General features: G+C 44.5%; 1 protein-coding gene across 5 annotated transcripts in view; it reads left to right on the forward strand.

The window, feature by feature from the left end:
• L3MBTL1 (L3MBTL histone methyl-lysine binding protein 1) overlaps positions 1–14,385 on the forward strand; it is a 71,793-nt gene that overhangs the window by 27,714 nt on the left and 29,694 nt on the right. For 4 of the 5 annotated variants that reach the window (XM_078150273.1, XM_078150275.1, XM_078150276.1 and 1 more), the window contains exons 8-11: positions 9,676–9,767; positions 10,341–10,445; positions 12,615–13,151; positions 13,971–14,122. In XM_078150273.1, the coding sequence (XP_078006399.1) occupies positions 9,676–9,767; positions 10,341–10,445; positions 12,615–13,151; positions 13,971–14,122 (886 nt within the window). The remainder of the gene's footprint in view (positions 1–9,675; positions 9,768–10,340; positions 10,446–12,614; positions 13,152–13,970; positions 14,123–14,385) is intronic. The other variant, XM_020998758.2, reaches the window with a different exon arrangement.

Below are 14,385 nucleotides of genomic sequence, written 5' to 3' on the forward strand. Positions count from 1 at the left end.
ATGGGTGCCAGTGGATGCTGTGTTTAGGGCCAGGGGAAGATGAGTTGAATTGGAGGAGCAGCGAAATGTCTGAACAGGATTGGTGTCTCTGGTGAAGGAATAGCAGACATGCCCTGTTAGGGGTATGCCTGCCAGAAGGAAGGAGAAGGGAATAAGGATATGGCACCTACTGTGTGTCAGGAACTGTACTAAGTTCTTTTTACCAATGTTATCTCATTTGATCCTCACAATAATTTTGTCATGTAGGTGCTGTTATTATTCCCATTTCTACAGTTGAGAAAACTGAGGCATACAGAGGTTAAGTGACTGGGCAGCTAGTAATTGCCTGAGGGCAGCTAGATGGCTCAGTGGATAGAGCAGCAGGCCTGGAGTCAAGAAGACCTGAGTTCAAATCTGACTTCACTTACTAGCTGTGTGACCCTGGGCAAGTCACTTTAACCCTCTTTGCCTCAGTTTCCTGATCTGTAAAATGAGCTGGAGAAGGAAATGGCAAACCACTCCAGCATCTGCCAAGAAAACCTCAAAAAGGGGTCACAAAGTGTCGGACATGCCTGAAAAGACTGAACAGCAATTGTCTGAGGTCAGATTTGAATTTAGGACTTTCTGATTCCAGGACCAACCCTCTATCCACTGCACCACCTACCAGCCTCTAGAAATAGACATGTATACCTAGTGAATATGTGTGAAAGTATAAAAATATGTGTATGTGTATGGTACGGGAGTGTGATTTTATGTATGTGAATATATATGTGTGCTCTGTATTTGTGATAGTGTGTGTTTGCATGTATTTGTGGATATATATATATATATATATATATATATATATATATATATATACATATATATATATGAGAATCAGTGTATGCCTTGTACCTGCATATGTGTGTATGTGAGTGATTTGGGTATGATTGTACAAGTATGCAAGGGTATACATGTGTACTATATCTACATTGTTGAGGGAGATGTCAGTATGCATACTATGCGTATGAGGGTATGTAAGTATATCATGCTAAGAATGTGCATAGTCATGGGAGAGAATGCTATGGACCAACCTGGCCAGTGATGCTGTGTCCTAGAATTTAAGATCAGGTGGTTTGGGTCTTAGTGCTCAAGATTGTGATCTAAAGGTTGGGTCATGCATCTTGTGTCTCACCGCCCATGTCCCTCACAGGAAGCAAGCTCAGGGAGAGGTCCAGGGACCTTGCTCATCAGATAACTAGTCTTAGCAAGCCTGAGCAAGGTCTTGAGGCTGAGCTGAGGCTGGTCAGAAGGGCCAGTGAAAGAAGCAAAGCAGTGCAGGTGCAGGGCCATAGATGATAGATGTAAGTGTTAGGAAAGACCTGAGAGACCACTGAGTCCAACTTTCTTATTTTACAGATGAAGAAACTGAGGCCCAGGGAGCTTATGGCTTGCTCAAAGTCACACTGGTAGTAAATAAGTGGCCAGTTGACATTCAAACCCAGCTCCTCCCTCTCCACCCTCAGGGCTCATTTCACTAATGGAGGCTGCCTCAGCACCACAAAGCCCAAGGAGGACATGGTAGAGAGTTTGCTGAGGTCCAGCTGTTTGCTAGGCTTGACTAAAGCCTTTGAGCCAAAGCAAGCCTAGGTGGACTGCTCCTTTCACCCCACACAGTGGACTGACTCCTCTGAATTTCAAGGGACTTCATTTTTCATTAGTTAAGATTACCCTCTGCCTGTGTTAGAGAAAAGGGGCTACATATTCTTGGGCCAGGTTAGAGTTGGAGAGGAATCTGAGAGGGAATGGGCCAATGGATTTTGCTGCTAGGGAGAAAAATGAAGAAAATTTGGGGGGGGGGGTGTCTGTATTGGGGGGAGGAGAATGAGGGTACCAAATATTTAATGGTAGCCTCTGAACACCTAGCAAGGCAGCTAGGTGGCGCCATAGTGCACATAGCACCAGGCCTGGAGTCAGGAAGACTCACTTTCCTGAGTTTAAATGAAACCATAGACAGCTGTGTGACCTTGGGCAAGTCATTTCACCCTGTTTGCCTCAGTTTCCTCATCTGTAAAATGAGCTGGAGAAGGAAATGACAAACCACTCCAGTATCTTTGCCAGAAAACCCCAAATGGGATTTTGAAGGGTCAGACACAACTGAAACAACTGAACAAAACAAGCGTCCGAGTATCCTCCCCAATATGTAGGCCTAAGATAACTACCTGAGGTTTGAGGCACTTTGTGGATTAGCATACGTTGAATTAATCAATTAACCAATCAATCAATAAACATTTATTAAAAGCCTGCTATGTGCCAGGCACTGTGCTGAGCACTATGAAAACTAACTCACGAGTTTCCATTACCACCGGAGGACACGTTAGTTCAAGATAAAAAAAAATTAAACAGCAAAGCAAAATAAATGATAAGATAAAATCCAATCTCTTCCATTCACATAGGAGAAGATCGTTCATATCACTGCTTTAGGAGCACAGGTAGGGAATATGTGCTACCAGGAACAAGGAGCAAAGAAAAAGGGGACACATAATAGAAAACATGTAGCAAGCGAACATATGTGAGCTCTATCTTCAATGCTGCAGAACCATGAATGCCCATTGGTGTCCTCCCTTCCTGCTGAGCTGCTGCGGCTCCCTAGTGCCACCTGCCAGTCTTCGGTTACGGTGTGACTTCTCCAGCCCCTGCTCCACTAGAGGAAGAGTTATTTCTGCCTGTTCTTGGGCTTGTAGCTCCAGAGGATAAGTTTAGCTCTTTTGTGATGCAGATTCTACCCACTTGGAGAAGCCTTTATACATTTAAAGTGCATCTTTTGATTCTGTCTGAGCTACTGTTCTTAGAGTGCAATCCTTTATTGAACTTAGAGTGAGAAAATTCCTGTGCACTCACCTCTACCAATCAGCGGCTCATGCATATCTGAGGGGGAGGGAACCAATTCTGCGCTCCTGCCAGCCATAAAATCACTCCTCTGCCCACATCATACACTTCGCCTCCACTTACCTTCTTTCTGGAGCAGTTCATCATGGCATGGAGGGACACTTGAAGAGCAGGCTGGCTGAGCAGAGGCTCTCACAGATCTTGCCAAGTTGTCAAGGCTTCAGGAATGGACCCGGTGTAAACCTGTCTGTCATCTGAGAAACAGCAGAGCTGAGTTTATAGAATCTCTAGTAGACTGGCAAAAGGACAGTGAACTTTTTAACCGCAGTAATTCTTGACGATTATCTACCAGCTTGGGCAGTTCCCAAACTTTTCTAGTCTGTGTACCATTAACTTTCAGTAAACCTTTCCATACTATTTCCTATTCTATATGAAAAGGAAGAAATTCTTGAGTTTATTGAATATATGCACATTGGAAATGAAACAGATTGAGAACAGAGCTGAAAATCTTAATTTATAGAGAGAGGTTGTTACAAACAGAAAAGGCCTTTTGGAATATTTCAATATGATAATAGTGATGATATTTACCAAATATTCCCCATACTGCTATAAACTTTGGGAACTCCTTGTTATGAGAGAGATATTTCCTCTCTGAGTTCATATAGTAGGTAACTGCTACCAAATAAATTTACCACAATGCAGAAATTATGGAGGTGAAAACCTAGATTTTGTTGTTATGCTCTACCATAGGTTCCGGCTTCAGAGAAAACCCAAATAATCATTAGGATTCTTTCAAGCCCTCTTACAGGCAAAATTGCATTAGTGACAGAGAAATAATTATTTTATATATTACAATGTTATACATTCCTCTAAGGCCACAAAAGTTAAAGAAAAGACAGCATATTTCCTTCAGTGTTAAAAAAGTTGAACAAACTTAGCAAACAGAGTCCATAATTTCATACATCTCCTAAGGAAACAAACTTCATCAAGCACACTTCATAGGTAAACTAAGTCAGATTACAGATTAAACTACATTTAGAGGGCTCACAAATAGTCTGGTTGAGGAGGAAGATTTACATGTCACCAAGGAGACAGGGACAGTTGAGATTCCTCCTCTGACTTCTTATCTAAGGAATGTTTAAGGCTTTAAGTAAATTTTTATATCCCATTGGACAGGCTTTGGTCAAATGAGGATAATATACATATATATATATTTTTTTTTTTTGGTGAGGCAATTGAGGTTATGTGACTTGCCCAGGGTCACACAGCTAGTAAGTGTCAAGCATCTGATCTGAGTTCACATTTGAACTCAGGTCCTCCTGACTCCAGGACTAGTACTCTCTCCACTGCGCCAACTAGCCGTCCTACATGATATTAATAGAAGATAGGCTTTCAGTTAAACAATAGTTGCAGTTAAACAATAGAGCAATAAAAGGAAATAAAAAATCAGTAATTCCTATTACACTCTTATTAGGTCTTGGAGGTTTGGTGATATGTTCAGGGGGAGGACGTTTCTTAACTTCATAATTTCAGCAAGGTGTAGCAGGAAAAACAACTGCTTGAGAATCATATGAACTTGGTCAAGGTCACCCAACCAGTTAGTGGTGTACAGAAAAACTAGAACTAACTGAATCCCCTTTGGGTCCCTTCTCCTCTGGACCTTGGACTCTTCATTTGCGTAGTTTTTTTTTTTAATTAAGTATTTTTTTCAAACAGCAAAAATCCATCTTCTCTCCTTCCCCTCTCCTTTCTCCCAATTGAGAAAGAAAAACGAACCCTTATTACAAACATGTATAGTTAAGCAAAACAAATTTCTGCGTTGGCCACACCCAACAAAAAACTGCCTCATTGTATACTCTGAGTCCTTTAACTCTCTGTCAGCAGGTGGGCAGCATATAAAATAATAACAGGCAGGTAGGTGGCAAAATGGACAGAGCGTTGGACCTGGAGTCAGGAAGAACTGAGTTCAAATCTTGCCTCAGATACTTCCTAAATGTATGAATGCGGGCAAGTTGCTTAACCTCTGTCTGCCTCGGTTTCCTCATCTGTAAAATGGGGATAATAATAGCACCTTCCTCCCAGGGTTGTTGTGAGGAGACAATGAGATAATATTTGCAAAGTGCTTTGCAAACCTTAAAGTGCTATATAAAATGCTAATCCTCCGGCTCTTTCATTGGTAAACTGAAAAGTTTGGACTAGAAGATCTTCAAGAATCATTCCAGCCCTGACTCTCTGTGAATTCCATGGGATCTCTTCAGCAGTTTTCTTATAAGTAAACTTTAAAAAAAAATTATCTCTGTCAGTGCAGATTGTAGCTACTTCCTACTCTCTTATTCTAGGCTGTCTTTTTTTCCCAAAATCATGTATGGAAGATCCATCTAACATACTGAATCCATTCTTCTAATTCCTGTAATATCTTGGAGGTCCTCAGTGTACTACTTGGGCCATCTCTCTGATAACCCTTGCTGTCGGTACACGCCTGGCCTACCTCCTTTTCCAGTAATACATGTCACCTTGATGATGTCTTTTATCCCGCTTTTCATGCACAAACTATTTATTTCCACTGCCCTTTGGATGATTTGTCAATTTGATTCTTATGAGATCACGGTGTTCCATGATTTGCATGTTCATGGCAACAGTGAGATAATGCTGATGTTAAATAGATGGGCTTTGGTGACATTGAGCAGTAATCTTTGCTTTTTATTTTTTTTGTACATGACGTTATTGTATTCATGCTGCCTGGAACGTTTTAGACTGCCATGTTGGACTGTTCCATTGATTTGGCCTTAGTTTGCAGTCCACTAAAACTCCCGGGTCTTTTTCTTTTTTTTCCCCCCTACTCTGCCTCCCTCCCCGCTCCCTTGAAAAGAATAAGAAAAGGCTTTGTAACATATAATCCCGCATTGGCCATGTCTGAAGGTATATGCCGCTGAATAGTTTTCGATGGGATTTCATAAAATCGATGTTTTATCCATCTGCAGGCGCTGCAGATGGAACAAGTGACCTCAGCCTCCCGGTGCTTAGAATCCAATGAGAGAAGGCATGAGTTAGTAGCTGGATCCCCTCTTGTCTTCCCCCCACCCCCACACGCATACATACTCCTCAACCTTCTTTCTTCCCCCAGCAGGGTGTTTGCTCCTTCTGGGTTTTGATGGGTGACCTTGGGAGTTTAGATAGGTTTTGTTTAGGAGTCCAGTTCGGTGAGAGGGAATTGAAGAGTGACCTTCGCTTGATGGCAGAACAAAAGAACAGTAAAGAGCTCTCTGTATCACAGCACCTGCAGGGAACCAGGAGAGCAGTTCTCTAAGTGTGGTCTGTAAACACTGAGGGTGTGGATACCCCTTTCAGAGGCTCCAGAAGGTCAGAACTATTTTTGTAATAATACTAAGATATTTGCCCATTAAAATACTCCTCTCTTTTCCAACTACATAGCTACAAAAGTCTAGATTTTCTTCATATACTTCAGCCAAAGCAACATATCACAAGAGATTGATTAAATGCAGAAGCAGGTAGGAGAATACAACTGTCTTCTATTAGCCAGATATTAAGGAGATTTGAAAAAATGTACAAAGCAGTGCCACTCATCTCACTAAATTCTTTTTATTTTATTTTTTTCTTTTTTTAAAAATTTTATTAGTTTATTTTGATTTATCAACAATCACTTCCATATGCTTTTGAGTTGAAAATTTTTCTCCCTCTTCCTCCCACCCACCCTCCCCAAGATGGCCCACAATCTGATATAGGTTTTATATTTACATTCCTATTAAGCATATTTTCACATTATTGAAGTTGTAGGTAAAAATTAAAACCAACAGGAGGAACCATCAGAAAGATGAAACAAAACTCAACAGAAGGTAAAAATAAATGATAGCAATTCGACTTTCATAGTTCTTTCTTTGGATGTGGACAGCATTTTCCATCCCGAGGCCTCTGGAGATGTCTTAGATCCTCGTAATGCTGAGAAGGGTTCAGTTTAACAATCTTAGTCATTGCATAACGTGGCTGTTATTGTGTACAAAGTCCTCTGGGTTCTGCTCACTTCACTCAGCATCAGACCATACAAGTTTTGGCAGGTTTTTCTGAAGTCAGCCTGTTCATCATTTCTTATAGCACGATAGTATTCCATTACATTCCTATACCACAACTTGCTCAGCCATTCCCCAATTGATGGGCATCCTCTCAATTTCCAATTCTTTGCCACCACAAAAAGAGCTGCTATGAATATTTTTGTACATGTGGGTCCTTTTCCCATTTGTTTGATCTCTTTGGGCTATAGCCCTAGAAGTGCTATTGCTGGATCAAAGGGTATGCACATTTTTGTAGCCCTTTGGGCATAGTTCCCAATTGTTCTCCAAAATGGTTGGATCATTTCACAACTCCACCAACAGTGTATTAGTGTTCCAATTTTCCCACATCTTCTCCAACATTTATCATTTTCCTGTTTTGTTATGTTGGCCAATCTGATAGGTGTGATGTGGTACCTCAGAGTTGTTTTGATTTGCATTTCTCTAATCAATAATGTAAATTCTTTTTATTTTAAAAAATAGTTATTTTTCATTTAAAAAACATGTTCATGGTCAATGGGTTTATGATTGTTATTTTAAAATGATTAATAAATTAATAATTTATCGGGTTTAATTTTTAATGTGGTAAATATAGATATAACCCACATAAACAAAAGTTTGTTGGGCTCCTCAGTAGTTTTTAGAAGCATGAAAGAGTCCTAAGACCAAAAAGTTTGAGAACCACCGCCCTAGAGAAAGCCCATTGCTGGGCTTATTATACAGCAGAGGCTTGGGTCTCTGAGCCATTCCACAGCAGAGATGTGGGAGCAGTTTTGTTAAATGGATGTCTTCTTTGCAGTGGCATTTCTTGTAATGGAATTCTAGAGAATCCCATTTTTTCATAGGAGACAATCTAGTTTTTAGTAAGGAAAATAGGCTGGTGTAGTTTTGAGGCTATGCCCAGAGAATGGGATTGTTGGATTCTGCATTGTCAGCTTCAAACAGTTCCTCACTCAGGGTCTTGACTATGACCTGGGTCCTAGCAGTGGAGTGACTCAAGCTGTTCATTCAAGACCTCAGCTTGTCTAAGCTCTGTGGGAATGAAATTCAGATTCATTCCTTACCTTGTATAGTGTTTGAGCACTGAAGACAGAACCTTACAGGGAGGTTCTGTGGGGTCACCCAGTGAGGGCAAAGCTGCTTGTATGAAAAAGAGACAGGAGCCCATCCATTGGGGAATGGCTGAACAACTTGTAGCATATGAATGTAATGGAATACTATTGTGCTATAAGAAATGATGAGCAGGCAGACTTCAGAAAAACCTGGAAGGACTTGTGTGGACTGATGCTGAGTGAAGTGAGCAGAACCAGGAGAACATTGTACACAGTAACAGCCACATTGTGCAATGGCTGACTTTGACAGACGTAACCCTTCTCAGCAATACAAGGATCTAAGACATCTCCAAAAGTCTCATGATGGAAAATGCTATCCACATCCAGAGAAAGAACTATGGAGTTTGAAAGCAGATCAAAGCATACTATTGGCTTTTTTTTTCTTCTGTTTTGTTTCCTCTTTCTTGTGGTTCCTCCTATGGGTTCTAATTCTTCCTTAAAACATGACTAATGTGAAAATATCTTTAATAGGAATGTATATGTAGAGCCTATATCACATTGCATGCCTTTTTTTTTTTTGCTTTTAGGCAATTGGGGTTGAGTGACTTGCCCAGGGTCACACAGCTAGTAAGTGTCAAGTGTTGGTCTGAGGCCAGATTTGAACTCAGGTCCTCCTGACTTCAGGGCCGGTGCTGTATCCACTGTGCCACCTAGCTGCCCCCATTGCATGCCTTCTTGAGGAGGGAGGGGGAGAAAAACTTAAAACTCAAAAGTTTATGGAAATGATTGTTGAAAACTAAAAATAAATTAATAAAAAAAGATTACTAGAAAAAAGAGAGACGGAAGGATAAAATAGGGGCCTAATTCAAGCACAGATTTAGAACTTTAGAATGTTAGGTATGAAAGGGCCTTTGAGACAATCTTGTCCGTCATTTTACTACTAGGGAAACTGAGGCCCAGAGAGAGAAAGTCACTTGCCTACAGTCCAGCACTTTTCCTTGTGGAGTTGGTGACATTCTCTGTGTTCCCTAGTGTTGATTATCTCTAATTTATCCTTTCTGTATCTTGTTTGTAACTAATTGTTTGCGTATTGTCTCTCTGTGAACTCTGAGAGGAGGGGCCTGTCTTTTGCCTTCCCCCCCACTCCCAGTACTTAGTGTAGTACCTAGCAAATGGTCGATGCTTAATATAAATGCTCGTTGACTGACTTTTCTCCCCCTTCCTCTCCTTTCCTGTTCTGACCTCCTTAACCCGAACCCTAATAATTCCCTCTCTTCTTTACCCATCTCTGGAGTCTGCTGACCACACCCACTGGCGCTGGTCAGTCCCTTGAGATTCACAGTGCCTCTGGGCCCTGGATCTGAAAGGCCTGGGGAAACATCGCATCATAAACAGGAAGCTGGAGGGGAAGTTGGGAGTCAGCTAGTCCAATTCCTTCATTTTGCATATAAGTAAGGCCTCAGGTAGTTAACTGATCATTCAAGCATCAGTGACTGTGCCCCGGGACTCCACATCTAGCCCTCATTACATCACACAGCTCTGTCCTGGCAGACCAGAACCAGATGGCCATAACCTCTGTTTTCCTGTTGGCCAAACCTGGGATCCAGCCAGGACCCCTGTTATAGCGTCTAATGGAGCATTTCAGAGGGAATTCTGAGCAGAGCAGTGAGTCAGGTGCCGGGCTGCCGTGAGCAAGGATTCTGTCCATGCAGGACCTGGTGAGGAGAAGAAAGATGGGTGGTCGTGGGCTGTGTACCTGGAGGAGCAGAAGGCCATCGCTGCGCCGCTGGATCTCTTCCATGATGTGAGTTCTGGAATTTCCATATGGGAGATCCCACCTACCTTTCTACCCCTGGGGAGGCCCACTGCTGCGTGGTCTCTGATATTATTGATGTACTTAATAGAGGAGATAGAGAAGGCCAGAGCTGGGAAGAGGCTGGAAGGGCGAGGAGCCCCAGGTGTTGGCCAACTCCCTGACCCACCTCTGGGCTTCCTGTTCCTTAAATTTCTGTGCTCTCCTACCTTGCTCCCTAGTGTCTATTTCTCAATCCATGAGTATGTTTGGTGGGGGAAAAGGTAGGTAATAGATGTAACCCATGTGCTAGCTCATCACCCCGCCAAAGTTCAGTGCCTTGGTCTTATTCATAAGCAGCCAGCTCTTTCTCTCCTTCTCTCTCTCTCTCTCTCTCTCTCTCTCTCTCTCTCTCTCTCCTCTCTCTCTCTCTCTCTCTCTCTCTCTCTCTCTCCTGATTTTTCCCGGAAGCATCATGCCCTGTAGGCCTTTTCTCTTTCTCTCCCTCAACAATACTTAGCTAGGCCTTGGGGTTGGGTCTCCTCGACATCCCCCTTGAACTTCCCCAATACCCTTATCTTACAGTGCCAGGCTTTCCCTCAGAACAAGAATGGCTTCAAACTGGGCATGAAGCTGGAAGGAATTGACCCTCAGCACCCATCCATGTATTTCATCCTCACAGTGGTGGAGGTGAGTCCTGTATGGCATGCCGCTAGTGGGGAGGGAGGCTTGGGAGGAGCCTTCAGAGCCTAAGCAGAGCCTGGCACCAGACAGTGAAGCTTTATAGGCCGAATGGTATGTGTAAGTGCTGCAGGCTTACAAATGAGTGATGTCCCTTGGGTCTCCAGCTTACCTGGGATGACTTCACTGAGGAGTAGTATTTGGAAAGGTACAAAGGTAAAGGGGAAATAGTCCTTATGGGCAAAAAGACTGAAGCTGGAGTGCAAAGGGTATGTTTGAGGGACAGTTACATAAAGTGGTTTGTTCAAAGTTCAGAGTTCATGTTGGGCAGCTATAAGTGGGAAGCATAGATTGGGGCTGGATCGTAAAGGGCTTTGAATGCCATTATCATCACCAGAATGGGCAGGGCTAGGACACAAGTCAAGAAGTGAGAGCCAGAGGGGCAGCTAGGTACGCAGTGGATAGAGCACTGGCTCTGAAGTCAGGAGGACCTGAGTTCAAATCTGGCCTCAGACCAAACACTTGATACTTACTACCTGTGTGACCTTGGGCAAGTCACTTAACCCCAATTGCCTAAAAAGCAAAAAAAAAAAAAAAGAAGAAGAAGTGAGATCCAGAACCGGTGGGGAGTAGCTTACAGAGGGAAGGGGCTTTTCAGCTTGGCAGGATTATCTGAACCCAGAGGCTAGAGCTGTGTCCTTCATAGAGGAAACAGATAATCTCAGAACTAAAGCCCCAGGAGTCCCAAGTGAAGAGGCCCTTCAGTGTCTGCCTTTTATCTCTGCAGACCCCCAGCCTCTGTTTAAGTCTTACCAGGGTACCCCTTCTTATAAGTGTATGCTCATCTTGTCTCCCTCCCATAGAATGTCAATCAGCAGGCATTTATTGGATGCCTCCTCTGTGCCAAGGACTGTGCTCAGTGCCGGGGATACAAAGGAAGTCAAAAGATTGTCCCTGCCCTCAAGGAGCTTACAGTCTAATGGGGAGACAAAATGTCAGCCACCACATCCAGGAGATATGCAGTGTAAATGGAAGATAACAGAGGGAAGGTGCTAGCAGTGGAGATGACTAGGAAAGGCCTTTTGTAAAAAGTGGCCTTTGTGCTGAGAATGTGAGCTCTCTGAGGGCAGAGACTGGTTCCTGTGTGTCTTTGTGCCCTCTGTATCTGGCTCACAGTCTGGCACATAGTGGGCACATGTTTTTTGACTGTCAAAAATAAATAAATTAGGGGCAGCTAGGTGGCACAGTGAATAGAGCTCTGGCCTTGGAGTCAGGAGGACCTGAGTTCAAATCCAGTTTCTGCCACTTAACACTTACTAGCTGTGTGACCCTGGGCAAGTCACTTAACCCCTCACCAAAAAAAAAAGACAAAAAATAAATAAATTAATCAATTAATTAATTAAGTGAAGGTCAGTGACGAGGCAGATGAGCAGCCAAATGAGGAAACTGAGGCCTGGGAAGTTTTAGTGACTTACCGGAGGTTGCAGAAGCAATAGTGAGACTTGAACTCGGGCCCTATGACTTCAGCATCAGTGTCCCTTTCAGTATAGTCAGTGATGGCTTTGGGGTTTCATGGTTGTTCAGGAGAATGAGGGTGTGGGGTGGAGGGAGGAGTCAGGAAAAAGACTGGGTTTTTAGCAAGAGATGAATATGCTGTGCTCATTTTGGGACACGTTGAGCTTGAGGTGCTAAATGGGCATCCAGGAGGAGGTGTCCATGGCCCATGGAAGCTGCTGAGGCTGACCTGGGACTTAGGGGAGAGTGGTCAAGGATAGAGATTTAAAGTCGAGAGTCACCCCTGTAAAGGTAACCCTGGGAGGAGATGATTCTGCCAAGAGAGAGAATTTAGAGTGAGACTGAAAACAGAGGGCCAGAGCGAAGTTTCCCGGGTTCCTCTTGTTCCCATTTCCCCATAAAGCGGGCACGATCTAAACTCTGTGCCTGTGTCTTTGCACCCCCCGGTACCTAGCACAGGGCCTGGCACACAGTAGGTGCTTAACCAATGATTGTTGAATGAATGAATGAGAGGAGAGGAGAACATGAAGGTGAAAAGGTGTAGGGATTGAGAAGAAGAGGGGCAGGAGAGAAGTCAAGGTCAGCCTGCTGGCCCCTGGCTCAGCCCCTGGCCTGACACTGGTCTTCCTTTCCCTTGAGCTCTCATGTTTCCCCTCCTGCTAGGTTTGTGGATACCGAATGCGTCTGCACTTTGATGGCTACTCTGAGTGCCATGACTTCTGGCTCAATGCGGATTCCCCCAACATCCACCCTGCTGGCTGGTTTGAGAAGACTGGACACAGACTACAGCCCCCCAAAGGTAAGGCTTGGCCGAGGCCAGCCCCCGACCAGTACGGGCTGGGGAATGTGTCTGCCCTGTCCTTCCACTCCTTCCTTACTCCAGCACTCTCTCCCCACTCACTCCCCGCGTGGCCACCGAGTCCTGGAGGAAGGGGGAGGGTCTGGTGTTCCTTGGCAGGAGAGAGGCTCCTGCCGGGCTCCTGGGGCTGGAGGGAGGTGCCTGACTTGACTGCTGGGGTCTGTCCCTTTCATGCTCCCCTGTCCCCAAGGACCAAGCCATGCCCCAGCTTCCATACCCTTCTCTATTTGTTCCCCCTGAGGGGACTAGGTTACAAGGAGGAGGAGTTCAGCTGGAGCAACTACCTCCGAAGCACTAAGGCCCAGGCTGCCCCCAAGCACCTGTTTTCCAGCCCTAGCAACGTAAGTGTCCAAGTCACCTCCCCCACCCTGCCGTGCCAGGAGAGGGTCTTCCTCTTCTTCTTCCTTCAGACCAGGGAGAGGGCAACTGCATCCCCAAGCCTGAGTGACTTTGAGCAGTCCTTTACCCTATCTGGGCTTCCATTTTCTCATCTGTAAAAGGTAGGAGTTGGACTAGATGTCCTCTGAGGTAGCTTTCACCTCTAGACCCGTGAGCCAAGAATCCTGCCTTTTCCTTGGATCAGGAAAGTGAGTGATTTCTCCTCCCTACATAGGCAAAAAGGATACACCTTTGCCTGGTCCAGATCCAGGGAGTGAGCTCATTGGTCTCAGGGAAGTAGTGGGGGCCACATAGTTCTATTCTGGGTAGAGAAGATAATCGTACATTCCTAGTTCCATTCCCTAGGGCGTTCTCCTTGTGTCCTTCCTCAGTTTCCCCTGATGAATGCTATGTCCTGTCCAGTCATCCATCTCAATCCCTCAGGCCAACTCCCTCTGAATGAGCTTTGCAAGATTGAAAGTGTGTTGAAAAACCTAGTCGAATGTAAGCTCTTTGAGGGTAGGAACTGTTTTTGGTTTTGTATTCTCAGTGCCTAGTAGTGACAGGCACATAGTAGGTTCTTAATAATTTTTAAAAATCGAATTAGATTGAAGGCTTGGCACCAAACTTACCCCTTTTTCCCCAGCCTTCTTCTCCCCAAGTGTGACTTTGAAGCTACTGTCTCTTCTCTTGTCATTGGACTCAAGAGTGGAACAGTGGCTTTGGGCAGGGACGGAAGTCTTAGTTTGGTCTGTGACAGAGGGACTCACGTTCCCCTACAGAGCTCAGTGCCCACAGGCTTCCAGGTGGGCATGAAGCTGGAGGCTGTGGACCGCATGAACCCCTCCCTCATCTGCGTGGCCAGTGTCACCGACGTGGTGAACGGGCGTTTCTTGGTGCACTTTGACAACTGGGACGACACTTACGATTACTGGTAGTGGGAGCAGTCCTGCTGTGCAGGGAGTGGGGTGGTCATCTTGGGACCAATAAGTGGGGGAATGGGGTGACAGAACACAAGATACAGGTGCTGTCTTAGCCTGAGACTTCCATGCCACCCCTCAGTAGTCACCTCGGTAAAGTGGAGGGAATGCTGACGAACTCTGGAGTCAGAGGCCTTGCATTCAAATCCTACCCGTCACTGCCACACTCTTCCTGTGGACTTTGGGCAAGTCCTTTTTGGGTCTCAGTTTCTTCACC

Source organism: Phascolarctos cinereus, unplaced genomic scaffold (assembly GCF_003287225.1).
Source record: "Phascolarctos cinereus isolate Bilbo 61053 unplaced genomic scaffold, phaCin_HiC Scaffold_2;HRSCAF=192, whole genome shotgun sequence".
Taxonomy (NCBI): Eukaryota; Metazoa; Chordata; class Mammalia; order Diprotodontia; family Phascolarctidae; genus Phascolarctos; species Phascolarctos cinereus.